This window comes from Peromyscus leucopus, chromosome 6 (genome assembly GCF_004664715.2).
Source record: "Peromyscus leucopus breed LL Stock chromosome 6, UCI_PerLeu_2.1, whole genome shotgun sequence".
NCBI lineage: Eukaryota > Metazoa > Chordata > Mammalia > Rodentia > Cricetidae > Peromyscus > Peromyscus leucopus.
This window is the reverse complement of record NC_051068.1, coordinates 129,596,790-129,623,550: the sequence shown is the minus strand read 5'-3', so window position 1 is coordinate 129,623,550 and position 26,761 is coordinate 129,596,790. Positions and strand designations below refer to the sequence as shown.

Here is a 26,761-nt window from a genome sequence, read left to right as displayed (position 1 = left end):
AGTTGTGTATAACAGTGTGTTTCTGACAGCAACTCTCATGTCATCATGTGTGAGGTTCCCTTCTGGAACACAGTGGTAACCCAAGCAGCAAAAAGGTGAAAGCAGTGTCCTCCGCTCAACACTCACAGACAGAAGTTCCTTGGGTCCCCAAGTACAAACCCTTTCAGAAATGGTAAAGTGTCAATAAACATAACACTCAGAAGTGCTCCCATTGTGCCTTTAGTAAGATCAGAAAGAGCAAACAGTGACCACAACTTCTGGTGTGAGGAATTGTGTGTTATATGCATGACATCATTTAAAGTATTCAACCCAAGGATTTAGTGCTATTGATGAGGAAACTAAAGTTAGAAGGGCAATGAAGCTGATTAAAATGAATAACATCATAGAGACAGAATGTACACTCATCTCTCTTCACACCAAGCTGAAGGCTCTTTCCTCTGGAATATTCTGTCTGCCTTTCAGGTCTGTCGATGAAAAACATTGCTATATCCCAATGAACATAACACCTGAAATTTAAAAGATAGTCAATAATTTATTCAATACACATATTTATTAAATATAAAAGTGAATGTACTTTTACGAAACATTAGAAACTTAGAAGGCTGGGATTCAAAGATATAATCAAATATCTTTAGTTTTAGTAAAACGTTTTGCATTGGCCAGTGGTGATGCAACCCTGCTCATCATCAGTTCGCATATTTCTTTAAAACATAGCACATGGTGTACAGGCACACATGCAAGCAAAATACCCATACACATTAAAATAATTAAATAAATAGATATCTGATACAATACTAAAAACAGCTGAGTATTTCTGTCTAATTAGTGTTAGTGATTGTTCATCTTGCCATGTGAATGTTTTTTATATAGAAATAGTGATTTTAAAAAGTAATTTTTAAAACTCTTTTCTATAGACTTGTCAAATTGAGGATCTTGGAGTTAAGAGAAAATCACTTGAAAACTCTACCAAAGTAAGTGACTACACCTTTTCCAAAGTTTCCGTTGTGATTTTTCACTACTAGGAAAAATGGCTTCTCACTTTTATTCTGGCACCTTTGCCATTTTTACTGAATTGTTCTACACATTCTTACTAAAGGTCAAATTCTACAGTAAACTGTGTGGATTTATATGAAATAGTAGACTCGCTGCTTTGCAAACCTGCTCACTGGCAAAGGTCTTGCTCATGGCTGAAGAGCCTTGCCAAGAAGTTAAACCAGCATCTGTCATTTCCACAACAGTTTCCCAAGCTTCGGCCTAGAGTGCTTCACTCTGCAGGTTAAACTGTAGGTTGTGATAGTTTAGTCTTACATCAAAGCTGGAGATTTTTAAGGGGAAAAAAAAGATTAAAATTTTTTCAAAAGATCCTAAAGTGATTCAGCAAGTAAAAAAGAAAGGGTTATATTTGCATATTCTTACAAACTGTCCCTTTTTGCCCATCTTTTTTGAAAGACGGTATATATAAATATACAGGACATTTTAAAGCCAAAGAGCCAAAGCATATTTTATGCAGCTTTGTAAAATACTGTTTCCCCCTGCTTTCCTTTGTTCATGTATAGTAATAGGGTTTGTGTTGTATAGGAATAATTGCATTTCACGATCAAAATGTATCTGTAATATTTTCTCACTTGCGTAAAGTGATATGCTTTGTTTGTATACCGTGTTAGTATTTATTGCTTTCCTTCAGTTCTACAAGACATCAAGTGTATCGGTTTATGTCCAAACTTTCAACAAAGCTTAGACATATTCCTCTGCTGAACTAAAACTTACTCTTAATTTTTCCTTTTTAAAATTATTCCCTAAGCAAATACATATACTGATAAATTAACTTAACTGCAATTATGTGTGATGCAATGCATGAACATTTCATCACTGATATGCAGTGCATATATCTGATGAGAAGTCCCAGCCATGCTCTGGAATCTACTTAGACAGACACATGGAGAACCATGTGTGTGGTTCTCCCCATGTGGCAGTTAAGATAAATGCTTCAAAAGGAGGAATGTGCTCCATACTGCAACATCCTGTGTGTAAGTACTGCCTTCCCTGGACTGGAATCCTAGACAGGTAGAAATGAGGTGCTGTGTGTGCTTAAGTGTTGGTCTCCTGCACAGAAAGCTATTGTTGCTGTTTCATCTAAACAGCTTTTGATTGTTGCTTTGAAAGCAAAAACACAGCTAGGTAGAACACAAACCAAGATGGAAGAGGAGTCATTGCTTACATCTGATTGTACATATTCAGTTCTAGGATAAAACACTGAGTGTGCAGAGGAGTTGCAATGACCTCATATAAGGGCTCCAGTTTAAAATGTAAAATAAATTTGATACAGATTGTAAGTATTTTAGCATTTTTTATATAAGTTGTAATAGGTAAGCTATAATCTAATATGATATATATATCCATACTATATATATATATATATTATATATATAATATATATATTATGGACTTTATAGGCAATGAGTAACAGTACTTTTAATTGATGTGTGGGTGTTCTGTAGGCTTTCAGAATGCTGCCTAGTAGGAAGTAAAAATCAAATTAGGTTGAACAATATGTCTGGACTGTTTGGAAATGTAAAACTTCAAAGTTTCTTAGAGAAGGACACTGGGTGTCTTTGGTAAACTGCTGTGTATGTCACAGCTGTAACTTTTATATTTAAAAAAACATTTTCAGAGGTATTTGCAATTCAAAATGTTTGTTATATGCTATGTCAACAAGAATCTAAGAAGCAAAATATAGACAGAAAATTCATGGTGCTTTACTTTAGTTTTGACATCTATGGAATGAAAACTACATAAAGACATCTGTTAAATAAAATAAACTGTTTCCACATATAGCCTATTATTTGATCAGCATCTGGACCTGTAACTTAGAAGTACATGAGAGCTTTGTACATTCCTTTAATTTGTTTTTCCAATAAAAAAATTAATGTAGTTTTCAAAAAACAATTTTAGTTTCAATATAAGTGCTTGAGAATTGAGAGCTTATAGTTTCTTGGCATTACATGCAAAGTGCTGACCACTGATGGGTCTTTAAATTTTTCATGTCTTATTTTGTCTTAAAGGCTAGAAATGCCTGGCAATCTGTAGGAAATGCCAAAGTATATAAGAACTCTGATATATTAAAAGTTAGAATGCACTCCTGTAGCAATGTGATGGGCTTTATGTGTGCAGAATCTAGAATCTGTGTCTTGATTTAAAGCACAGGCGTAAGCTGTCCATCTCCTTGCAATGTCCCTGTGGCTATCCTTTAGGTGTATCAAAAAGTGGTGAGAGTTAATCCTTCAAACATTTGCTTAAAAACTCATTGAAGTAGTCAGGTCAGCACTGGATGTGGTAACAGAGGACAGCAAACAACTTGAGATTCAACAATACCATTTTTCTTACAACACAAATAATTATCTGCTTAACTGAGTGTTCTGAATGTTGATCAAAAAGTGTGGAACTAGTCATTCAAATGGATATTAGATGTGAAGGAAAACTGACTTTGTTTCATTCATTCATGGATAGTTACCTGTCAATTCCATCCTTTCATTCTTTGTTTCTGTTAATAAGAACAACGGGGTGTCAATATTGAAAGAGCAGCTTCTGGCTTCTTTAGGGCATCTCAGAATGTGAGAGCCCAACTGTTGGCTGGACTGCAGCTGCTCAGAGCCCTCTGTGTCTGAGATCTGCTTCTGTGCTCTCTAGGGTGCTTGGCAAGTGTGTTTCTGGTTGGCTGTGGGTGAGGGGGTTGGGTCTTAGGCATATAAGGCTACTCTCAAGCTGCAGTTAGCATCTCTCAGAACTTAGGGAGGAGGGATAGAAGAAAGAGGCAGAGGAAGCCTTGATGTTTTTATAATTTGATCTCAAAAGTGATATGCCATGACTTCTATCACATGCTGCTGGTCTCCGAGTTTTGGTTCCCTAGAGTATGTGGAAGACATGAGTGACTCCAAGAGATGGGATGACCAGTGGCCACTGCAGAGATATCTGCTATTCAGCTTGACTGGCCTGCAGTTCAGTTATGACAGTGCATCCTGGGCATAGGATATAGAAAGCTAGCTCACAGAGAACACGCTGGGATCTTTAGTCAGGAACAAAGTTTCTGTCTTCTAGAGCTCACAACCTGTAGATGTAACTAACCGTCTTATTAAATAAGAAACACAGAAACAATGTAAAAGAGAAAGCCGAGAGGTCAGAGCTCAGAGCTAAAATCTCACCCTTCCGCCTGCGGTGTCCCAGCTTCCCGAAAAGAGACCTATTTCCTGTCTGTTCGTCTATTTATAGTATTTTGTTCTGCCTTCTCATTGGTTGTAAACCCAAACACGTGACTGCCTCGTCACTGTCTGAATGTACAGCCCCCTAGGTCTTAAAGGCATATGTTTCCAATGCTGGCTGTATCCCTGAACACACAGAGATCTATGGGATTAAAGGCGTGTGCCACCACCGCCACACTCTGTCTATGGCTCTAATAGCTCTGACCCCCGGGCAACTTTATTTATTAACATACAATCAAAATCACATTTCAGTACAATTAGAATACCACCACAACAACCTACTTGTGTGTCTATCTGAGAACCATGCTACTGCTGCTTCTGCATCAGAGATTTCCTCAGGCCAGTCCTGCATGGCTGATCACCCCATGGACAGTGCTGTTCTTCAGCGCCTTCCCCTCGTACCACATGAAACCACCCTAATTTGCAGATCATCTCCCTCTGCCATTTGAAGTTCTTCTTAAGATTTGACCCCTTGCTTACTTGTAAATGAGATCATCAGAAGATGTAAGTGACACTGAGGAAAAGACTGCGTTTCTGTTCTTCTCCCCTTTTGTCACTGTTGATTTTTTTCCTGCCTGCATCGTGGTGGACAACTGTAAACAAGTAGGAGTCTGACTTAATGAATCACAGTAGGGACATTGACTTATGGACTGAATATTGGTATCTCCTGATGGTTTCCATATGGAAAATTATATAGGAATCTGATGGCATCAAATGAGTCTCCCTGAGCCATGCAAGTCCAGAAGTAAGGCTGTGAAAGCTCTAAAATGGAAAGACCAATGAACATGGTAGGTAAGGAGCCTTAGAGGTCATTGAAAGAAGGGACCTAAAGTGGCAGAGGCATCCAACACAGAACCATTATCTTCTGGGTAATGGACTCTGCAGAGAACCTGAAAGGGGCTGTAGAATCTATATGATCTTTATAATTAATTTTTTGTTTTGTTTGTTTGTTTTTATTAAGACATTTTCTATTCATTTTACATATCAACCACAGATTCCCCTGTCCTCCCTCCTCCCACCCCCCAGCCTTCCCACCCAACCCAACCCTCCATTCCCACCTCCTCCAAGACAAGGTCTCCCATGGTAAGTCAGCAGAGCCTGATACACTCTGTTGAGGCAGATCCAAGCCCCTCCTACCTGCACCAAGGCTGTGCAAAGTGTCTCACCATAGGCACCAGGCTCCAAAAAGCCAGCTCATGCACCAGTAACAGGTCCCGGTCCCACTGCCTGGGGCCCCCCAAACAGTTCAAGCAACAAATAACTGTCTCACTTATCCAGATGGCCTAGTCCAGTACCATGAGGGCTCCTCAGCTATTGGTTCACAGTTCATGTGTCTCTACTAGTTTGACTAGTTGTCTCTATTCTTTCCAATCATGGTCTCAGTATCTCTTGCTCATAGAATCCCTCCTCTCTCTTTTCTATTGGACTCCTGGAGCTCTGCCTGGGACCTGGCAGAGAATCTCTGCATCTGCTTCATCAGTCACTGGATGAGGGTTCTATGATGACAGGGTATTCAGCCATCCAATCACCAGAGTAGGTCAGCTCAGGCACTCTCTCAACCATTGCCAGTATTCTATAGTGGAGGTATCTCTGTGGATTTCTGGTGACTTCCCTAGTACTCTCCTTCTCCCTATTCCCATGGTGCCTTCATTTATCATGGTATCTCTTTCCTTGTTCTCCCACTCTGTTCCTGATCCAGCTAAAACCTCCCACTCCCCTAAGCTCTCATTCCTCTGACCCTTGCCCTCCATTACTCCCCCTCACCCCCAGCTTGCTCATGTACATATCATGCATTTCTCCATCGCTGGGTGATTCCTATGTCTTTCCTAGGGTCCTCCTTCGTATCTAGTCTCCCCGGATTTGTGAGTTGCAGTCTGGTTATCCTTTGCTTTACATCTAGTATCCACTTATGAGTGAGTACATACCATGTTTGTCTTTGTGATTCTGGGTTACCTCACTCAGGATGATATTTTCCAGTTCCATCCATTTGCCTGCAAACCTCATGATGTCATTGTTTTTCTTTGCTGAGTAGTACTCCATTGTGCATATGTACCACATTTTATTTATCCATTCTTCAGTTGAAGGGCATCTAGGTTGTTTCCAGGTTCTGGCTTTTACAAATAATGGTTCTAGAACATAGCTGAGCATGTAACATTGTGGTATGATTGAGCATTCCTTGGGTATATGCCCAAGAGTGGTGTAGCTGGGACTTGAGGAAGATTGATTCCCAATTTTCTGAGAAACCGCCACATTGATTTCCAAAGTGGCTGTACAAGTTTGCATTCCTAACAGTGTAGGAGTGTTCCCCTTGCTCCACATCCTCTCCAACATAAGCTGTCTTTAATGTTTTTGATCCATTCTGACAGGTGTAAAATGGTATCTCAGAGATTAGGATATTTCTGTGACCCATTGCTAATTTTCATGTTTCTATTTTTACCTAAAAATAACGTATTTGGCAGTTTATAAAATAAGACACACCAAAATACCTAATATACTACAGGGGAACCCCCTCAAAAATCCTCCAATGTCTGAGGGACCAGACTTGTCCAAAGGAAAAATTAAACAAAGAATTATTTGTTGGCATATCCACTGAAGAAGAGGCTTTTGTTGAGGAAAGTTCCCGTGGGGCTGTTAATAATAATATTCCCCATTATCATCTACAAAGTCTCTAATTACCTGTAAATTTAAAGGGTAAATCTCCTAGTGTGCCAAGAAAATCTGAAAATGCTCAACAGTTTATGCTACATAAACTAGTAAGTGGAGGGTCTCCTATTTGTATGTTTCATAACTTGTGCATCGCTGCTGCTGTTAAGTGATTTTCCCACTGCAAACTGAACTTCAGAAACACTACGTTCTTCCTGATATGTGAATGCCTAGCAACCCATACACAATACACATGCACATACACACACACGCACACAAACATGCACACACATATACACAACACACGCACAATGCTCACACACATACACACATGTACACATACATGTGCACACATACACATACATACACACACACACACACACTCTCTCTCATGTACTCAGATGGAGCAGACACATTACACCTTGAGGGACACACTGAAAAGAATGATTCACTGTGACTGATTTTGGGTACTCCACAGATCTATCCATTCTGCCACATATGGAAGAATGTCCTTTTAAAGACTGAATGAGACTCTGTCCCATGTACACACCACCTTGTCTTTATCCACTCACTGTTACTGGACATCTGAGGTGTTTCCATCCTAAGACTATCTTAAGTGTTGATGTAGCAACATGGAAACTCATGTATTACTGTGAGGTCTTCATTTTGATTCATTTGGGCAGGCTCAGAAGTAGATTTGCTGGCTCACATGATAGATCTATTTTTAATTTCCTAACAAAATTTGTGTCACGGTTTCCACACTGATTTCTATAGTGGCTATAACTTTTTACATTATACCAGAGAGAATATTAAATTTTACTCTAAAAAGTTATTTTCAAAGATAATTTCTAAGGATAAAAGCATCATCAACACAAAGAAAGTTAACAGATTCATTTCTGAAAACTTGTAGACACAGGATGTGGAGACCCACAGAGGTTTCCTAGTGAGATCTGAGCTTGCATTACCCAGCAGGGCTGCATAGGGGAATGATTGAACCTCAGGCATGGTTACCAGGTGTTTAGAAGGGTCTGCACTTGGCTGTGAGGTATGCTTTGATCTAGTGGGGAGGGGGGGGGTCTTTTGCTCCACCCCTTAGCATTGTTATAAAAAGCCCTTTCGAAGAGACAGAAGGGGCCGCTGGGTTTTGATCCAGATCCTTCCGAAGCTATCCTGTGTTTCTGTCTGTCTCTTCTCCACTGTCTTTCTATCTACAAATTCCTTATTCCTCTCTCCTCCTCATAGGAATCCTTTAAAAGGTGGGAGCTGGTCTCCCACAACAAGGATCAAGGGAACAGTTTATATGTATGAGCTAAGATGCCTAAGTATAAAAGCCACTGTTTCCATTGTAAAAGAGTTAGTGCTATGTAGCAATATTCTGCATAGAAACAAATATCTATATTCATAATTATCACTCAGATTTCTAAAGTATTCATTTCCAAGTAACATGTTGTTTCTTACTGTCCAGAGAATTACTTATTACAGCTGTACTTTAGGTTTCAAATGAGTGAGTTCATACAGCATTCAGCAAAGCAAAAATAAAAGAATAAATAGCAGGCATCAGAAAACAGAAGCCACAGACAGAAGCAAAGCCATCAAATCAGGCACTTGTAACATCCAGTAGAAATGCAGAGAGAGCAAGGAGAGGTAACATCATCAAACCAGGAGCTTACAGAATCCCAATTAACAGAGGAGCAAAGTTTCTCTATGATGAGCTTCCTGCTTCCCCTTCCCAGTGCCAGAGTTTTGATCACATAGGATAAGTACTAATCTCTGTTGGAAAGGGTGTCTCCCATTGGCTGTTCTCAAGGGCTCCATGTTTTTAACTTAGCTATTTCCTGTTCTCCTTTCTCCCTGTCACAGAGATAAGGGGTCAACCATCCCCAGGATAGAAAGTTTGGGCAGATTTTTGAAATAAAAATGCTTGAGTCTGAGGTAAAGTGGGGGAGCAGGTGGCGGGAGGATAAAGATGTTTAAGTCCGAGACAAAGGAGGCCTCCTCACCTGAGAGTATCCTTCCAACAAGCTTATATATCAAGTGACAATTCACCAATTTAATGTATACTATACTTGTTTAAATTTAATGTTAATATCTTTCATTCTTCTTTGCAAGGCTACTTCATTGACAGATTTGTTGGAGTACCATGTACTAGCTATGATCTCATTCCCTTAAACTCTTCTTTCCTTCATCTTCGATTTTGATATCAGCTATCATTGTCAACACACTGAAGGAAAGCTCAGAAGCAAGTGTGCTTTCTCATCTGGGCAGTAGGACCACAGCTATTTCTCCTCTCTGATCAGCATGCTGTGGATGGATGGTACTCGACCTTCATTGCAGTGAAATATTTGGAGGGGTTCTCCAGTGCTTTGCAGCAAAAAATTCCCTTGTCAGGCACAGCTTCCTGAATTCTTGCTGTCTTTATCAATTCTGATTTTGTAATTGTTTTCTATTGGTGATTTATGATCAGATATTTATGTTTTATAATCATATTACCTCATGTTCCTATCACTTTCCATTGCATCATGGTTTTGCTGAACATAGTAGCATCTCATTCTGGGTTTTCTTTATGGAACAGACATGATGACAAGTTTGCTTCCCAGGGGAAGCCATGACAGTTCTTCTGGCCTTAAAGAGCCTCAGGTTTTCTCACTTGGTGATTGACATTCTGCACATAATTAGCATCTCATAAACTCCAATGTAGCGTAATTGTACAATTTTTAGGCTAGTCTATAAGGTATAAAACATGAACTTTTCATAGGTTCATGAAAAGAAAGAGCATTTGCTATCACATGAACTACTCTACATTTCTTTTTAGCCTTCCTGGTAAACTTAAGATTTGAGAATATTGTGGTTAGCTAAGGGGTGGTAGGATATGTGAGATACAGTACAAAAAGCAGATTATACCTGAGAATCTAAGTTGCTCTGTTCAGAGCACTCCAGTCGATAGCCACTCTGAGCCCTGCTCATTTCATTTACCAAGAGTTAAAAGCTGCAGGCTGATAGAATCAGGAGGCTTCAGAAGAGCTCCAGGCTTAGTGTCTCACAGAGTGATTCACCTGAACTCTGAGTTCTATTTCACCTGAGGAGAGGAGGGATGTATGTAAGTAGCCAAATACTTTACAGCCTGGATTTGTAGTCAGGTTCTTGTGGCTTGTTGGAGTTTTTACCTTCTCTGAACCAGATAATTATATTTTGAGAAGGATTGAGTGTTATTATCTCTTTTAATCTGGAAAACATTTTTGAATAATTGTTGATGAAAGTAATGCTTAGGAAAATTTATAGTTAAATACTTTATAACAGAGTTTATAATATTTAGATGTATTAAAATACTATGAATTACATGATTTTTTATTTCGTCTCTTAAAATATATCACAAAGTGATTGATATTAATTTTTAGTTGTTTCTTTATAAGAAAAATCTTAATAGAATATAATGATAACATATCATCCTTATTTTTAGCATCCTTATTTTTACTTAATGAGAACTCACATACAGTCTCTTATCAATAAAATATTTTAAAATTTTAAGCATCAAATTATTAAATCTTAAAGATTAACTTTTTCCACTTTTAGCTTGGTGGTTTCTTTGGGTAAATATTGAAACCTAAGTATTAAAGGACATGATAAAATTAACAAAACATTCAGCAACAGGGAATATGTATAAACAAAATCTGTGTCTTCACTCCCAAACTCACCTTCCACAGATGTGAAAACTCAGTTTCATGTGATGCTGTCCTCCTCCTTCATGACTTCTTAATGACTGGAATGTCTGTACTGACAGCATGTTCCATACCGCACAGTAATATCACTTTGTTCTCCGCATCTTAGGGCAGGAACAGACACAGAGATCCTGCTTATAAGAGTTGTCCCCATTCTCTCAGATGCTAAAACCATGCTAAGAATCACCCGTGTTTTAGATGAAGCCTGAGCTTTGGCCTGAATGCCTGTTCCGCATCTCCATAGCCAGACCTCAGTCAGAATATCCACTCCAGGTCAGGACCCAAAGCATTGTCACCTCTACACAAGCGCACAGTAAAGCAAGTGAACGCCCAGGCCCTCCCGCACACAGCACCCCCCACCTGAGAAGTGACAGCTGTACATCCTTTTTCTACCTGTGGACATCAGCTTCTGAGCACTCTCCCACCCCTTACGCTCCACACGCGCCTGCTTCTGCCCGGCCTTCCCTTCTCATCACCGTGCCATTGCAATCTGTCTGCAGTTGTTTCCAGAGCTCACTTTCTAAAACATGTCATGGCATATAACAATTTGGAAGTTCACCAACCTTCAGAAGAGGCCCTTAACTGGTCTGCATTTCTAGACTCTTTCCAGATTCCTTGCCTTCCAGTACTTTCTTGATGATATAATGCTATATTGTGTATTGTGTCAATGCACCTTCCTATCACTGAGTTATCTTCCTTGACACATCCTCCTTTTGTCTGAAAAACTTCAAACCATACTTTAACTTCCTCATTACTTTTGTCATAAACTTCAGTCGTGAATTCTGTATTCACAGTGGAAATTTATGCTAAAGGTTTTTCAAAGTAAAATTCTTCCAGAGAGAGAGAGAGAGAGAAACAAAAAAGAGAGAGAGACAGAAAGGAAGGAAGGAAGGAAGGAAGGAAGGAAGGAAGGAAGGAAGGAAGGAAGGAAGGAAGGAAGGAAGGAAGGAAGGAAAAATAAAAATAAAACTTGATCTTATTGTAGTCTTATTCAGAGAACTAATTTGCTAGTTTGTGAAGGTTTTGTCATCCTGGGCATACCATCTAATGCTCCAGCTCCATAGCATCTTTCCAAGTAAGTGGACACTAAGGTGTCTTCCCTTACAACTGCCATCTTCCAGTAGGCTGGGGAAATGGTTTCTCCAGGCCCTCCTAAGGCACAGAAAAAGAACTGGATTTCAGAATATCTGTTTTCCTTAATATTTTACAAGAATTCCTGGTGCCTATTATTTGGTTTGTACTTGTAATACGGATTCTTCATAATTAAACAACATGCAGCTACCTATCCTTGGGAGCCCACTCAGTAAAATGCAGTAAAAGGCACAAGCTTCCCAACTCTGCAAATTCTCTATTTGTCTCGTGTCTCTATTCAAATCAGGGTTATTTCAGGTCTTGCTGTTCACAAAACACATCTTTTAAAAATCTTTATTTTGAGAGGCCCACTCTCCCACTGCCAAGCCACACAGGCTAGTGGGTGCCACTGCCAGGAGCAAATATGAGGTGGAGAAGTGGAAGAGAAAGAGAAGTGGAGGGGTTCGTGTACATGTAGAGACATGATGGTGGTGAGAAACATGTTTAGATTAGTAGCCTGAGCTGCCACCTGAGGCCACATGATGTCCTGGCCTGTGCTGCTGCTGAGGGCATGTCCAGGTTTGTGGTCCTACCACAGCTGGGCCTGTGTTGATGCCACGGCCCATGTTACCACCAAAGGCCATGCAGATGCCCGTGGACTGGGCTGCCACCTGATGCCGAGTTAATGTCCAAGGACCTTGCTGCCAACTGGGCCATACTTATCTGAGTGGCCTTCACTGATGCCCATGATCTGGACTGCCACATAAAGCCATGTTGATAGCCAAGGGCCATGCTGAGCAGGCCTAGCCCCTCGCTAGCCCTGGGAGAGCTGGCCCTGCCCCTCTCTAGTACTGGTGGCATGGTCTTCAGAGCTGGCGCCTATGGCCTGGGCACAGGAGAGCTGTGGCCCTACCCCTTGTCAGCCCGGAGAGAGCTGACCCCCCTCTTCACAGGAGAGTTGGTCCCGATGGCATAGGTGCAGAGGTTCTGACCCCAGCTTCACCCCTGCTGACCAACACAGAGTCTCCAGTGTGGGAGAGCTGGTTCTGCCCCTCACATGAGGGTCAGGGCCCGACAGAGGCCAGGGCTTACCAACTCAGCCACCACCCATTTTGAGTTGGCCCACCCCAACTCTACCCCATCTATGACCTTCTGGAGCCCATGAAGGGACCAATCCTGCAGAACCACAGCAGTAGGATCTCCCTGACTCCAGACAACAGCAGGATATCTGAGAGGAGTTTTAGTGAGTGTCCAGTATTGATGGTGTAGCAGAAACCAGAGGCCTCAAGCCAGAACAACAACTCATTGCAATGAACATTTGCAAGTAAAGCTGTTTAGGCAAAAGAGTATACTGCATGACACACCATAGCTCCCAATATCACGACAATGAATCAATATGTGATGGAGAGGTGGGCAAGGCTAAGGAGTGAAATGTTTTTTTTTTTCTTTTCTTTTTGGAGGGAGCTACAAGGATAGAGGATGGACATGGAAGGACTAGGGAATCAGTGGGATTGGGGTGCATGATGTAATATTCCCAAAGAATCAAAAAAATTGTTAATAAAAACAATCTTATTTCCTTCTAAACAGATGAAAATATTTCTCAATTACTATAGTTTTTCACAGTCTGTATAACAGAATGAAAGGTGAGCAATATTTAAAATAAAAATTCACATAAGATAGTAATTCTATGACTTTATTTTTTCTGGATCATACTTTCTATTTCCTTTTGGTGGAATGAGATTTCATTTTTTTATAATATGGCCTTGAAACAGTGTAGGTTTTTTCCCTGTCAAAGTACTTACTCTACTGTCTATTTTATTTAAAATAAAACAGACATTTTTATTCACTCAGAAAGGCCCAACTCTTTTCCTAAACTATATTATAATTCTATTTCTTTCTCTTTAAATGTAAACTTTATTCACAGCCTTAATAGGACTTCTCTTCACGTTTACCACTTAATGGCAATTTTTTCTAGCTATAAAATAAATACTCTCTAATGTTGTGAACAAGATTAAAAATGAAATTATTCTGATTGAAAAGCCATAACTCTTATAAAGCACTAGCTTTTTATATTTATGTACATTATAAAAATATGAGATAAAATAATGCATCTTGGTATGTAGATTGATTAAAAAGCATCAATCGTAGTCTCTTGAAAATGTTCAGGGGCATTTTGATTATATTTATTTTGTATTTTAATTGCACTGAAATATTGTTAAGGATAAATTTTGGCTACCGGTTTTTGCAAAACACTCCTAATTAAACATCTTTAAGAACAAATTTTTCATTTTGCTAAGTGCTTCATGCAATTTGCAAAAGAAAATGGAATCACATTTTAGTGTTAAAAGGCTCCTCTTGAATTATTACATCCATTTTAATGGATGTGCATTTTAAAATACATATTTGACTTACAAAAGGAAGTTCTGATATCTGCATTCTATTTCAGAGAAAATGGATGGAAAGCCTTTGCTTTCCCATTGCTCCTACAGCACCATCAAAGCCTACAAATGTGATGTTCAAGACAATAAGCCTTTCCTCCCACTGTTAGCCCTGAACTCTCTGAACAGGACCTGTAGGCTGATGCCTCTACATGAATCCTAACCAACTCTCACTTCATATAATAAGCAAGTCTATTTAAAATAGCTGTCATAGTTCATGTACCTAATAAGAGTTATATTCTCTTCTAGAAGGTAGGGATACAACAGTGGGCAGTAGAAATGGATTGTCTACACTTCAGTGACTTTCTACTTGGAAAGAGGGAACTAGACAACAAAATATGAACAACTGAGACATATACATCTGTGGGCTTGGGGAAGGGTTGGCAAACATCCCTGTTTTAGTTTTGGAAAAACTGCTCACGAGAGACCTTAGTGGGGGGAAAAAAGGCAGTTTGTGTTTGAGATGAGAATGTGAAAGGTGGGATCTAGAGAAGAAAAGAAAGCATGGAGACCAGCCAGTGTGAAACTCTTAAGTTTATACAACATAAGCTAGATGTGTCTGAAAAGAAAGGTAGAGTATTTTGCATGTGGTCAGCATGGGGTGAGGAGGTCTAAGAATGGAGGAAAGTGATGAGTGAAGCAAAACTGTAATGATTTTGTGGACTGTGTTTGAGAATTAGAGTGCCTTCTGCTCATAGCAAGCCACTGAGGCTTTCAGCCAGAGAAAGCTGTGGCGAGGTGTGAGATCTACGAGGGAAGGCAGCTGCTCTGTAGAGAAGTGCAAACGTGAAAGAGGGATGCTGTTAGGAAACCACTGAGGAAGAGACCCTGGGTAAGGTGGTGGCTCTGCAAATGGAAAGCTGGAACAAGAAGGAGCCAAGTTGGAATCAGAGGCTATTTAACAGACAAAATTAGGGTGAGAAGCAAAAACAGAAACTAGGGAACATCCCTGAAGTTCAGGTTTGACACCCTGCAGGGACAGTTTCTGGATATGGAGGAAATTGGAAGAGGAGCAGTGGAGAGAGAAGCAGGGTTTGTGGTGCTGGTGAGGTGGTCAAGTGGGGGCAATTGCAAAAATCGTCTGCCCAGGGAGGGAGAAATGCAAACCCAAGAGTCATCAGCACATAAGTGATATTAAAATCATGGTGGTATATTTTGGAGATCAACCCTCTGTCAGATGTGGGGTTGGTGAAAATCTTTTCCCATTCTGTAGGCTGACTTTTTGTCTTATTTACTGTGTCCTTTGCCTTACAGAAGCTTCTCAGTTTCAGGAAGTCCCATTTATTAACTTTTGCTCTCAATGTCTGTGTAACTGGTGTTATATTTAGGAAGTGGTCTCTTGTGTCAATGTGTTCAAGAGTACTTCCTACTTTCTCTTCTATCAAGTTCAGTGTAACTGGTTTTATATTGAAGTCTTTGATCCACTTGGACTTTAGTTTTGTGCATGGTGACAGATATGGATCTATTTGCAATCTTCTACATGTTGATGACCAGTTATGCTAGCACCGTTTGTTGAAGATGGGTTCTTTTTTCCATTGTACAGCTTCTTTGTCAAAAATCAGGTGTTCATAGGTGTGTGGGTTAATGTCAGGGTCTTCAATTCGATTCCATTGGTCCAAATGTTGGTTTTTATGCCAATACCAAGCAAAACAGTATTTCTTACATAAGATTTAATATGTCAAGTGATATTTCTAATTATGAAGTTCAATATCAATTTAATTAAACTTCCCTGAAAGTTCCTAAGGCTTTTAATTGAATGAGACAATCTGTGTTCAAATGATAAAAAATGATATATGTCAGCTATGAATTGTTAAGAAGTAATATTAATGATAGAAGACTTACCTTAGCATACATCAGAAGACAGTACTCAGACTTTTTGTCAGATAAATATTGTTCTAAAATAAAAGGTGACTCAGTAAAAAACATAGGAAGACTGAAGTAGATCTCAGTATTTGTAAGAAATTAAAGCATGACAATGTTGGTCATTTAAGTAAATGAGAAAGCATGAACTATTTAGTAAATACATTTGTCACAGTTAGGGATTCACTTGATATAAAATATGATTAGACTGACTTATGACATGTTGAAAACAGCTACCTGGCATATTTTTTTACCAAGAAAAACAAGACTAAGAAAAATTCATTATTAGAGTTCATGCTTAATAATAATGGTACAGAGAAGTTTTCAATCCATGTCTACAAGTTACTGTTCAGGGAGAAAAGGGACATTCAAGCACATATAAGACAATGTACTTTTATAAACTAACAACTTTATAGCTTCCTATATGTGTATTTTGTACTCACTTATACAACTACAGAGAAAAATGTGGTAGAAATATGCTAGCTTATGTACTTGGGTGGTTGAGAATGACAGGTGGATGAAAGACTAATGCACGGTATTTGAATTATTTATAACTATTGAAAATATAGATATGGAACAATCATGCAAATTTACAGAAGTCATACTTTAATTTTACATATATATGAAGTATCAAATCATAGAAAGTTTGATAAAGACTTCAATTGATGTATTTTAGGTGTAATCAGAAATATGAACTTTGTTACAATCCACTATTCAATCCACATCCTCAGCAATGTTGGAACTTTTCTGTGATATTCTTTAGTTTTATGGAGAAAGCAGAAGTTCAAACATCAGTCAATGAACACAGGATAGTATGGCCCTTGTATCAAATGCCTACTTAGCAAATCACTAGTGATCCAATAATCACAAAGAGTTTCTGGGGGGCTTTGGCTCCTAAAACACAACATATTCAATTTGCATTTTGAAATCCACTGGACACAGGCATACACAAAAAAAAAATTTTTTACAGGTCCAGCTTACAGAAATCTGGAAGTAAAAATCAGACAGAAAAACAAAAGTGCAGCCTATGAGTCTGACACAGTAAGAATAATGCACTCAGAGAGCTAGACTACCAAGTCCAAGCTGTCCTTCAGGGGATGGAGCACCGGGTTGGAAGAGAAACCTGCTGACAGTGGATGATTCCAGCTACAATAGCCATGTCCAAAAGGCTAACAGAGAGCTCAGGTTTGCTCCCAGACTAGACACTCTTGCTGTGATGGTTTGTGTCCATGCCTGAGTGTGGTAAAGCTGGGATCACAGGTGTTTCTGTAGTTCAGTCAAGTACACATATCTATCAGCATTTGGGAGCATCACTTGCTAAAGTCTAGGTTTCTGGCACCTTTTGAAGAGTATTTGACAGGTGGGGCAACTCTTTGGGGTCTCATTCCTTGTTGAGCCATATCTATTGAAACAGCATTCCATTGTAACCTCCATTTGTGAACATCTAGCAGGATAGTCTCCAGCACATCCGTACACATATGGACCCTCTACATTGGATTGTTGCTATTTAGCACAGTGCCTTAAAATCAACCACAAAAATAATTTAATAAAGAAGTAAAATTATTGCCCTCATCTGGATATAAAGGAAGCAGTAAGTGACCCAAGGAAGTATTAAAAAGTATTTACTTAGAGTTGTGGAGCTAGCTCATCAATGAGAAGCACTCTCCTTACAAGCACAAGGACTAGTTCAATCTCTAAAACCTACATTAAAAAAAAGCCAAGAATGACAGTGAACTCCTGTAATGCCAGCATTGAGGAAGAAGAAGTAAATGTCTGGGGCTTGAACCAAGCCAGCATGGAAAGTTCTAGGCTAGTGACATCTCCTGATTAGTAAGTGTGAACAAAACAGAAAGATGAACACACAGAGAGAAACAGGGAGAGAGGGGGAGAGAATATGCCTTAAGAAGAAGATGCCTAACAAGAGGGCAGAAATATTATAAAAGTCAGAGAACCTTCTGTGAGGTAGTATCCTCTACTACAACAAAGAGATTCACCCTTGAAATCTCAGGATTACAGTCACTTAAACAAGACAAGTGCAGTGATATCACCAGTGGATATGTCAGTGTGGACAGAGGAAATCTCTCAAGGTCACACCCCTACATGAAGAGCTATAGACAATTAATGGTTACTAAAAAAGGAAACCTCAGTCTTCTTCAGGGGACAGCCCCCTTGATAGGTTATCCAATCACAAGTGGTCAGACACACATATAAGGAACACTAAATGGACTCGTGGGGGGGGGGTGTAAATAATTCAAAAAGAATTACATGAATTACACTGTTCAGCAAGTGTAATCAATGGGAAATTGTCAGGTTAAAAGTTATTAGCATGATGGTCACCCTTCATTCAGAGCCCATCTCCTTATGTCTTTAATGTGTATATCTTGGAACATGTCCATCTTAAGTTCAACATATGACAGGTGCTCTGAAGTGAGAGAGGGACAGTCAGGCTCATCCTCTACATCACTGTCTGCACTTTGTCTGGCATTTCCAAGTTCAAGTAATAGAAATAACATTTTCTAGAACCTGTGAATCATCTCAGTCCTATTTCTTACTCCCACATTAGTCAGTCAACAAGCTCTGTCAAATCTGTCTAACTTGCTTATTCATTTCCTTCTGTCTGGAACTCTCTGCCTCCTTTTTTATCATTCAACTTTCAAATCCAATGCCACTTACCCCAAAAGGTCTTTGGTGGTCCTTGCAATATAAAATAGCCACTCCTATGACTGGAATTTTCCAAGCACACAATTACAATTTCTATGTTAGCATAGATGAGTTTCTCAGATTTCTCTGTGAGAACTTGAATCTTCCCCAGCCTATTCACCACTTTATACTTACTGCATGATAGACTTCCCAGTGTATTGGATACAGAATATGAATATAGCCTTCACGTTCACTCATTATGAGATCCACTCAGCAACTGCTTATTGGGCACTTCCAAAGCAGACACTGACTCAATTCAGGAAATAGAAGGATGGATAAAATAAATCCCGTCCTTCACCTCATGAAGTTAGTATGTAGAGACAATTATCTAATAAGTATACAACTAAATGTCAAATCACAACCGAGCATGGTGTATCTTATTTTCCCTTTTCTAAGTGTCCATGGCCTGTGCTTTACTTCAGGTTATCATCAGAATCACCTACTTCCTGCCCTCTACTCTCATTAACACCTGCTCTGTGTTCAAAGCTAAAATAAAAATCCACAAATCCAGTGTCAATTCTGACACTGAAACATTTATTTAAAAAAAAACCTTTGGTGACTTTATTTTTTAGCAATTTCAGGGAAAAAAATCTGTCTTCGCCTCCCCCTCACCACCCTTCCCCTTTCTCACAATACCCACATTCCCAAGAGGTGGGGTGGGTGGTTTTTGGCCTTCCAGTGAGTTGTGGATAATTGTCATTGTTTAGAATAGTTGGTTACAAATTGTTAATTGATAATGATCAGGAAAAAAGCTAAACAAAAGAGATTAGATTCAGGGCTCTCATTTGAAAAAAAGAAAATGAAAAAAGAGGATATAGATATGATAAGATAAAAGGGAAATTATTGAATCTACTCTGAAAAGAAAAAAGGGAGGAGCCGGGCGGTGGTGGCACATGCCTTTAATCCCAGCACTCGGGAGGCAAAGCCAGGCAGATCTCTGTGAGTTCAAAGCCAGCCTGGGCTACCAAGTGAGCTCCAGGAAAGGCGCAAAGCTACACAGAGAAACCCTGTCTCGAAAAACCAAAAAAAAAAAAAGAAAGAAAAGAAAAAAGGGAGGATATATATGATAAAATAAAAAGGTATATTATTGAATCTAATTATTGAATCTACTTTTAGAAATCAACTACTACTTTTAAATATTTGACATTTGATTTGATTTTTGTATATTGTATACAAATTTTGTATATTGATTCAAAGTTGAGATTGATTTTGTTAGAAAATACTATACATATATTTCTAATGTTGTTCAAGGTATTATACATATACAGTTCATTTAACAATGTAATGCAAATTACTAATCTTTGAAAGTTATTATTACCAACTAATTAGGATATAAGAAATGCAAGTTAATAGTTAATCATTACAATCAAACTTTTAGTCATAGTAGGTATGTTTTCAAGGTCAAACAGAAATATATTTTAGATAAACAGGTCATCTTCAAATACTTCAGAGATCTACAGAATATGGCATTTAAGATGTTTTAATAGCATAGTTTCTTTTTTATGACAATGAGAAATGTCTGCTCCTGGCAGCACAAATCTACTTCAGAGAAGATGATGGGCATTGAAGAAACTCCATATGGGGTTTACTTTCCTTGTGGCAAAAGTTAGCCACTGGGCATACTACTGACAGTATGCTGTCCAAATGGACAAGCAGGACACAAAAGAAAGAATCACCAAACCTTGCCAAGACAGGGTAGGAAGGCCCTTTAGAAAATCCTGCTTCACAAATGACTCTGTCAGATATACTAAGCTCGAAGGTCAAAGATGGATGCCCCAATATTGCAGAGGAACCTTGGGTGACTGTCCAGGCAGCTGTTTCTGTCATTTCTCACATTTTTTGGAAGTCGTTTGTTTGCTCTTCCTGCATACTCATGTAATATTATTTCCTTCTTGGGTCTTTGAGGGAGTTGAAGATTAGATAGTTATAGTTTTCCTTGTTAACAAATTCAGAAAAGAAACTCACTAAAAAGGTGTAAAGTGTATAAGATTGAAAAACATCAAAAGATAGTTTGGGATTGGTAATACAAGTTAGGATAGAAAGTGAATTAGGTACAACATTTTGGACTCACCAAAATAGGATAGATAATAGAAGTTTCTCTGAATTTGTCAAATGTTAATGACTGAATATTGTTAATGTAATTCTTGACTGTATGTATTGTATATAGTTATTGTACTTATCGTATATAGTTTTTCTTATATTAGTTATAACCTTTTATTATTTTAGACAAAAAAGGGGAAGTGTGGTGATATATTGTGTACCCTAATAAAATTTGCCTGAAGATCAGAGAACAAAACAAGCCACTAGATTAAACAGAGTCAGGCAGGGGTAGCACACACCTTTAATCCCAGCACTTGAGATCTCATGCCTTTGCTTGGGAAGTCACATGCCTTTAATCCCAGCACTAAAAAGGAAGTGATATGGTGGGCAGAGAAAGGTATATAAGGTGTGAGGAGATAGGAACTAAAGTCTTTCAGCTGAAGAAAACTTTTCAGGCTGAGGAGGAGTTGAAGAGGTGGCTTGTTCCTTTGTCTCTCTGATCTTTCAGCATTCAGCCCAATATTCTGGCTCCAGGTTTTTATTAAAAGACAACTTAGCAATTTGTGTTACACATAAGCTACACACTTTTCCCTGGACTTCTATATATATATGATCCCTCAGCCTGACACAGCTTTCCCCGCTCTTTCACTTACTTATTACCCATGACTCTAAAGGTAAGTGGTCCTAGAAAACCTCTTTCAAGCCACTCAGACTAACAAAAAAGCATCATAGATGATGTAGATATAAATAGATATAGATGACATAAATATAGATAAATACAGATTTGTCACCTCTATTCTATTTATTGGCTTGTATAATATTTCCCTTGAAAGCCTAAGAGTTCCTTTTGGAAACATTTTTCACATTCTCATCTTTATGGTGGCCAGTATATAAAGTCTATGAAAGGGTGGCTGAATAGATATAATTTCTTGGAAAAATTAAAAGTATGTAATAATATTCAACAACAGAGCATCACACACATACCATTAATGCACATAAAGGGATGGGAAAATGCATGGCTTAATAGTAGTTTACTAAGCATGTAAGAGACCCTGGTTTTAATCCCCAGTACTGTTTAAAAAATTAATAATAAAAGAGGGGTACAAAAAGGATTGGAATCGAATTGAAGACCCTGACATTAACCCGCACCTGTGTAAACACCTAATTTTTGACAAAGAAGCCAAAACTGTACAATAGAAGTCTAATTTAAATCTTTTCAACACTAGTAGCCAACACTCAGAAATTTGAACCCTAAATTCTATTATTGATGTTAAGAACAGCAGCTATCCATAACAGTGAAGAAATATGGCAATTATACCATCACAAAGAAAGACACTTTGCAAGGTTTCTACCACCATTTAAATCTACTCAACACAAAATGTATTAGCATCCCCTTAGTCATTAGTGAGATTCTTTAATAAGTGCTTAGGGGCTTCTCCTCACTATGCAGGGAGTGCAGGCAGAAGCAATATTGCTTTGTGTGCTAAGAAAATTTGAGTGTTTATGGCAACAAATAATGTCTAGTGTAGGCCAGGACTTGATATGGCCTTTTGCTGTCCTAGGAATGCTGACTTGTCAGAGAGGAAAAGGAAAGAATGTGCACAAAGGTTAATTGGCCCTTGACCAAATGTCAGCTTCCATTTGCAATCAAAATGTTGTTTGTGTCATTAGGCATTAAGGGTGAAATGAGTATTTAACAAAAGTGCGAAAATAAGATGAATTTAGTAATTCTACCTGAGGACGTCCTAGTGGAGAGAAACTACTTTCAACCCACCTGCAATGGCTCAGGGGAACCAACTTTTCGCCACAAAAGGATACATGAAGTAATGGTGCAGGGTTTTACACTTTAGCCTTGATGTTAGCAAAGACTTCATCTGACCAGCTATAGAATATGCACCCAGGGTTCTGTAAAAACTCATTAAATACCTGCTGCATCCCAGGCATAGGGCTCCATGAAGTCTAATTGTTGGAAGCAAAATCTAAGGATTTCTAGTGGAAAGGCATCAACACTAATAGGTACAAGATTGTTCCAGCCATGGAGTTAAGGTCCTAAAGAGCATCAGAATAAGCCAGCCACTGAAGATAATTTCCTGTGTAAGATAAGATGGAAAAGCAGTGCTACCAAACCCATACCAGTTATTTTGCAGGTGACCTGGCAATCACCTGTAACCAACTTCAGACTCACTAGCAGTAATGGGGAGGAGAGATTGTCTGGATGTTGTTATTACTAGATGGAAAAGAAACCTTGGGGTAGATGAAAAATTTGAAAAGAAATGAATGACTGAAGGTACCCATCTAACTATCAACAGTGGATTGACTCACATTCTCTGAGACTGTCATTCTCAACTTGCAAAGTAATGAAACTGGAGATAAACTCAAGAATGAGATGTTGTGGTGATATTTTGTCCCCCAAAATAATTTGCACCCTAATAAACTTATCTGGGGTCAGAGAACAGAACAGCCACTAGACAGACATAGAGGCCAAAAAAATGGTGACACTCACACCTTTAATCCTAGCATTATGGAGGCAGAGATCCATCTGGATCTTTATGAATTCAAAGCCACACTGGAAACAGCCAGGCATGGTGACCGACGCCTTTAATCCCAGGAAGTGATGGCAGGAAGCAGAAATGTATATAAGTTGTGAGGACCAGGAACTAGAGCAGGTTAAGCTTTTAGGCTTCTGAGCAGCAGTTCAGCAGAGATCCATTCAGATGAGGACACAGTTGCTTCCAGTCTGAGGAAACAGGATCAGCTGAGGAATTGGCGAGGTGAGGCTGTGGCTTGTTCTGCTTCTCTGATCTTCCAGCTTTCACTCCAATACCTGGCTCCAGGTTTGTTTTCATTAATAAGACCTGTTAAGATTCATGCTGCAAGATGTAGCTTCATCTGTGTTGTTCTTTCTAGGGTGGAAGGATCACTCGAAGCCTTCTTCTGGCCAAGGCTGGTTGTATTTGTTTATTGTTTTTTTTTTTCCATTGGTGGATCTAAAATAAAGAAAAATAACAGGTGGCTAGAGATGAGAAAAAGAATCTCAGCCCACCCCACTTTCTCTCCATCAACACCACAGACACCTTCTAGAAGCTGTGGCTTCCAAAGGATGCAGGGTTTCCATGCCAAAGATGAGAAGACAGTGGGGTCAGCAGCTGCAGCGAAATGCCAGAGGAAAAGGATGCTCTCCAATGTTGCATAGCAACAGCTCCATGATGGAAAAGTGCAGCCTTAACACACACACACACACACACACACACACACACACACACACACACACACTAAATATTAAAAACATTAAATCGGTTCTAATGTCAGTCAGGCCTTTCAAGCATGGACCCTCTAATCCAAGGCTGTTTATTTCATTGTACTCATGAAGCACATGTCTTCAGAGGACACAGTTATCACCAGCAGGCCCAGGAAATTAAAACACCAGAACATTCTTAGAACTCATAATCAAACCCTAACAATAACCAGACTTCATGATCCTGTTATTCAAAGCAAAGTTTCTTTCAATTAGCTTTGAAATTAATTGTTTAGCATAGAATGTCAGCTCTGTGTCCACAATCCTTTGATAATTGCTGCCTGCTGTTAAGGCGCCATTAAGTTCCAATGTTGAAAGCTGATGACTATTTCAGATTCCAGGACTTATTCTTAGCACAATAATGCTTTTAACAATGTGTTTATTGCTTTTGCCAATACTTGTTAATTGACTAAGCCCTGAAAAGTTCATATATTAAGGGCACAATAGGAATAATATATCACTTTTTCATACTCTTTGGTATGTAATAGTTTAGCAAATATTTGAGTACAGAGAATTTTGCAGAAGCTTCTTATTTCAGTTCTGATGAGAATTCTGTTGCAAGTTCTTTGTTCTTTTGTCTTTTGTCTCTAACTTGGAGCATACAGTGAATAATTTATCAGTATAGGTGTTGAGACACTTTATTAATACAACATCTAGTATATATCCCAGCCTCAGAAAGAACCTTGGTTTTGGAGGATCCAAGACTTACTGCAGAGCATTAACTAAGCTGAGGAATAAACAAATGTATCCAAGTTCAAATTACAAAGCAAATTTGAGAGAGAGGAAGTTGAAAACTCCAAAGATAGGTTTATAGTGTCTTGGTGCCAAAAAGTCATGAGAAGCAATTCATATTGATGGCAGTGAAGTGGATAAGACACAAGACATACTTAGGGAAAAGCATCCAACACTGGTGACTAACTGTGTTGGAATCATGCAAGATTGAAGGAAGGGGAAATAGACTGTTTGCTACACAGGTGAACCAGGTTTTCAGTGAATTGTTCCATAAGCATTATGAATAGTGTTTGGAGGTGGAAGAGATGCAAGGAAAGGAAGAGATTAATTTGAATATGTTAAGCTTTATTAAAATGCCCAAGAGGCAGACAGGGTTGGGTGGACCCAGTCTGATGACCATCAGGGCTGATTTCTCTGCATCCACTTTCCTGATTTGCAGGGAACCTTGCCCTCCCTGTGTGATTGTGTAGTCTTCCTTCATGTATGTATGCCCTAATCGTCTCTTTTTGCAGGCATAATCATCATGCTACATTAAGGTCACCTTGATGGTTTAATTTTAAATTAATGACTTCTTTAAAACCAGCCATATATTGTGGGTGCTAGAAATTAAGATGTTTAATTTAAGCTATGAGTTTTAGAGGATGCAACTCAGTCCACACAGAAGTGATGGGGCTGCATTCCCTTTGATAATCATACAGAGCATGCATTCAAGGAAGAGTTAAATTGGCAGGTTATTATAGCAAGCCAGATAAAAATAAGTTTACTGCATAAATCAGTGACAATAGAGATAGAGAGAAAATAACTGACTTCTTAAATATTTAAGAAATAAAATTGGTACAATCAACATTTAAGAGACAAGGAGAGAAAAAGCCCTGAGTGAAATTGTACTACATTACTGCAGAGAGACAGAATCAGCAGTTTAGTGGAAAGGAATTAATCAATATTGAAAACAAGCAGCTCCCATTGGAAAAGTCTGAGGTGTTGACTGGGGAAGGAGTTATAACAATCTGTGGATACTTTACACCTCACGGTGATGCCCTTGGCTTTTGTGTGCTGGACACAGGTAAAACCTGGAATGGAGTATGCTGCAATTTTAACATCACAAGAAGCTAAGGAAAACATCCATGTATCCTTTCCACATACTGAGCATACTGCAGCCAAAAAAAGAAAAAAAAATCACATGCCTTTCCTAAGGCTGGCCTAAGAAAAGCAGATGTAGGGCCCAGCCTAGAATTTCTTCCACGTCACCAAAAAAAAGTAGATCAATGGGTCCAGAGCTCTGTGTGTTAGAAAGAGAATGATTTGTGAACTAAAATAGGTCATGTGTGGTGGTTTGAAAGAAAATGACCCCCAAAAGGATTGGCATTATTAGGAGGTGTGGCTTTATTGGAGTAGGTATGCCCTTGTTGGAACAAGTGTGTCACTGTGGAGGCAGTCTTTGAGGTCTCATAGATGCTCATGATATGGCCAGTGTCTCAGATCACTTCCTATTGCCTGTGAGTGAAGATGTAAGAACTCTCAGCTCCTTCTCTAACACCATGTCTGCCTACATGCTGCCTTGCTTCCCACCATGATAATAATGGACTAAACCACTGAGCCACTACAATTAAATGTTTTCCTTTATGAAAGTTGCCATGGCCATGGTGTCTCTTCACAGCAATAGAAACCCTAACTAAGACATGTATATGACATACATCTATAACCTCAGCACTAAAAGGCTAAGAATGATAGATTGCCAAGTGTTTGAAGCCAACCTGGGTAATATAATGAGTTCAAAGACAGCATGGACTACTTATCACAACTCTGTCCCCAAAACACAACACAAAGAAAAAGATGAAGGAAAGGGACAGATTGTTCCTTTCAGAAAACAGTTCTTGCTACTTCCCATCACTCCCCATCATTGTGTGCGCCGCCTGTGTGTAGTGCATGCTCAATAAAAGTTAGTGAATAAGCAAGAAATAAGTGTTGACTGGTGCCAACTGTCAGGTACACATATAAATTGTAGGGTGG

General features: G+C 39.0%; 1 protein-coding gene across 11 annotated transcripts in view; it reads left to right on the top strand.

Moving 5' to 3' along the window:
• The window catches only part of Lrrc7 (leucine rich repeat containing 7), a 479,632-nt gene that overhangs the window by 256,687 nt on the left and 196,184 nt on the right, over positions 1-26,761 (top strand). For all 11 annotated transcript variants that reach the window (XM_028890385.2, XM_028890382.2, XM_028890380.1 and 8 more), the window contains one exon: positions 915-971. In XM_028890385.2, coding sequence (XP_028746218.1) covers positions 915-971 — 57 coding nt within the window. The remainder of the gene's footprint in view (positions 1-914; positions 972-26,761) is intronic.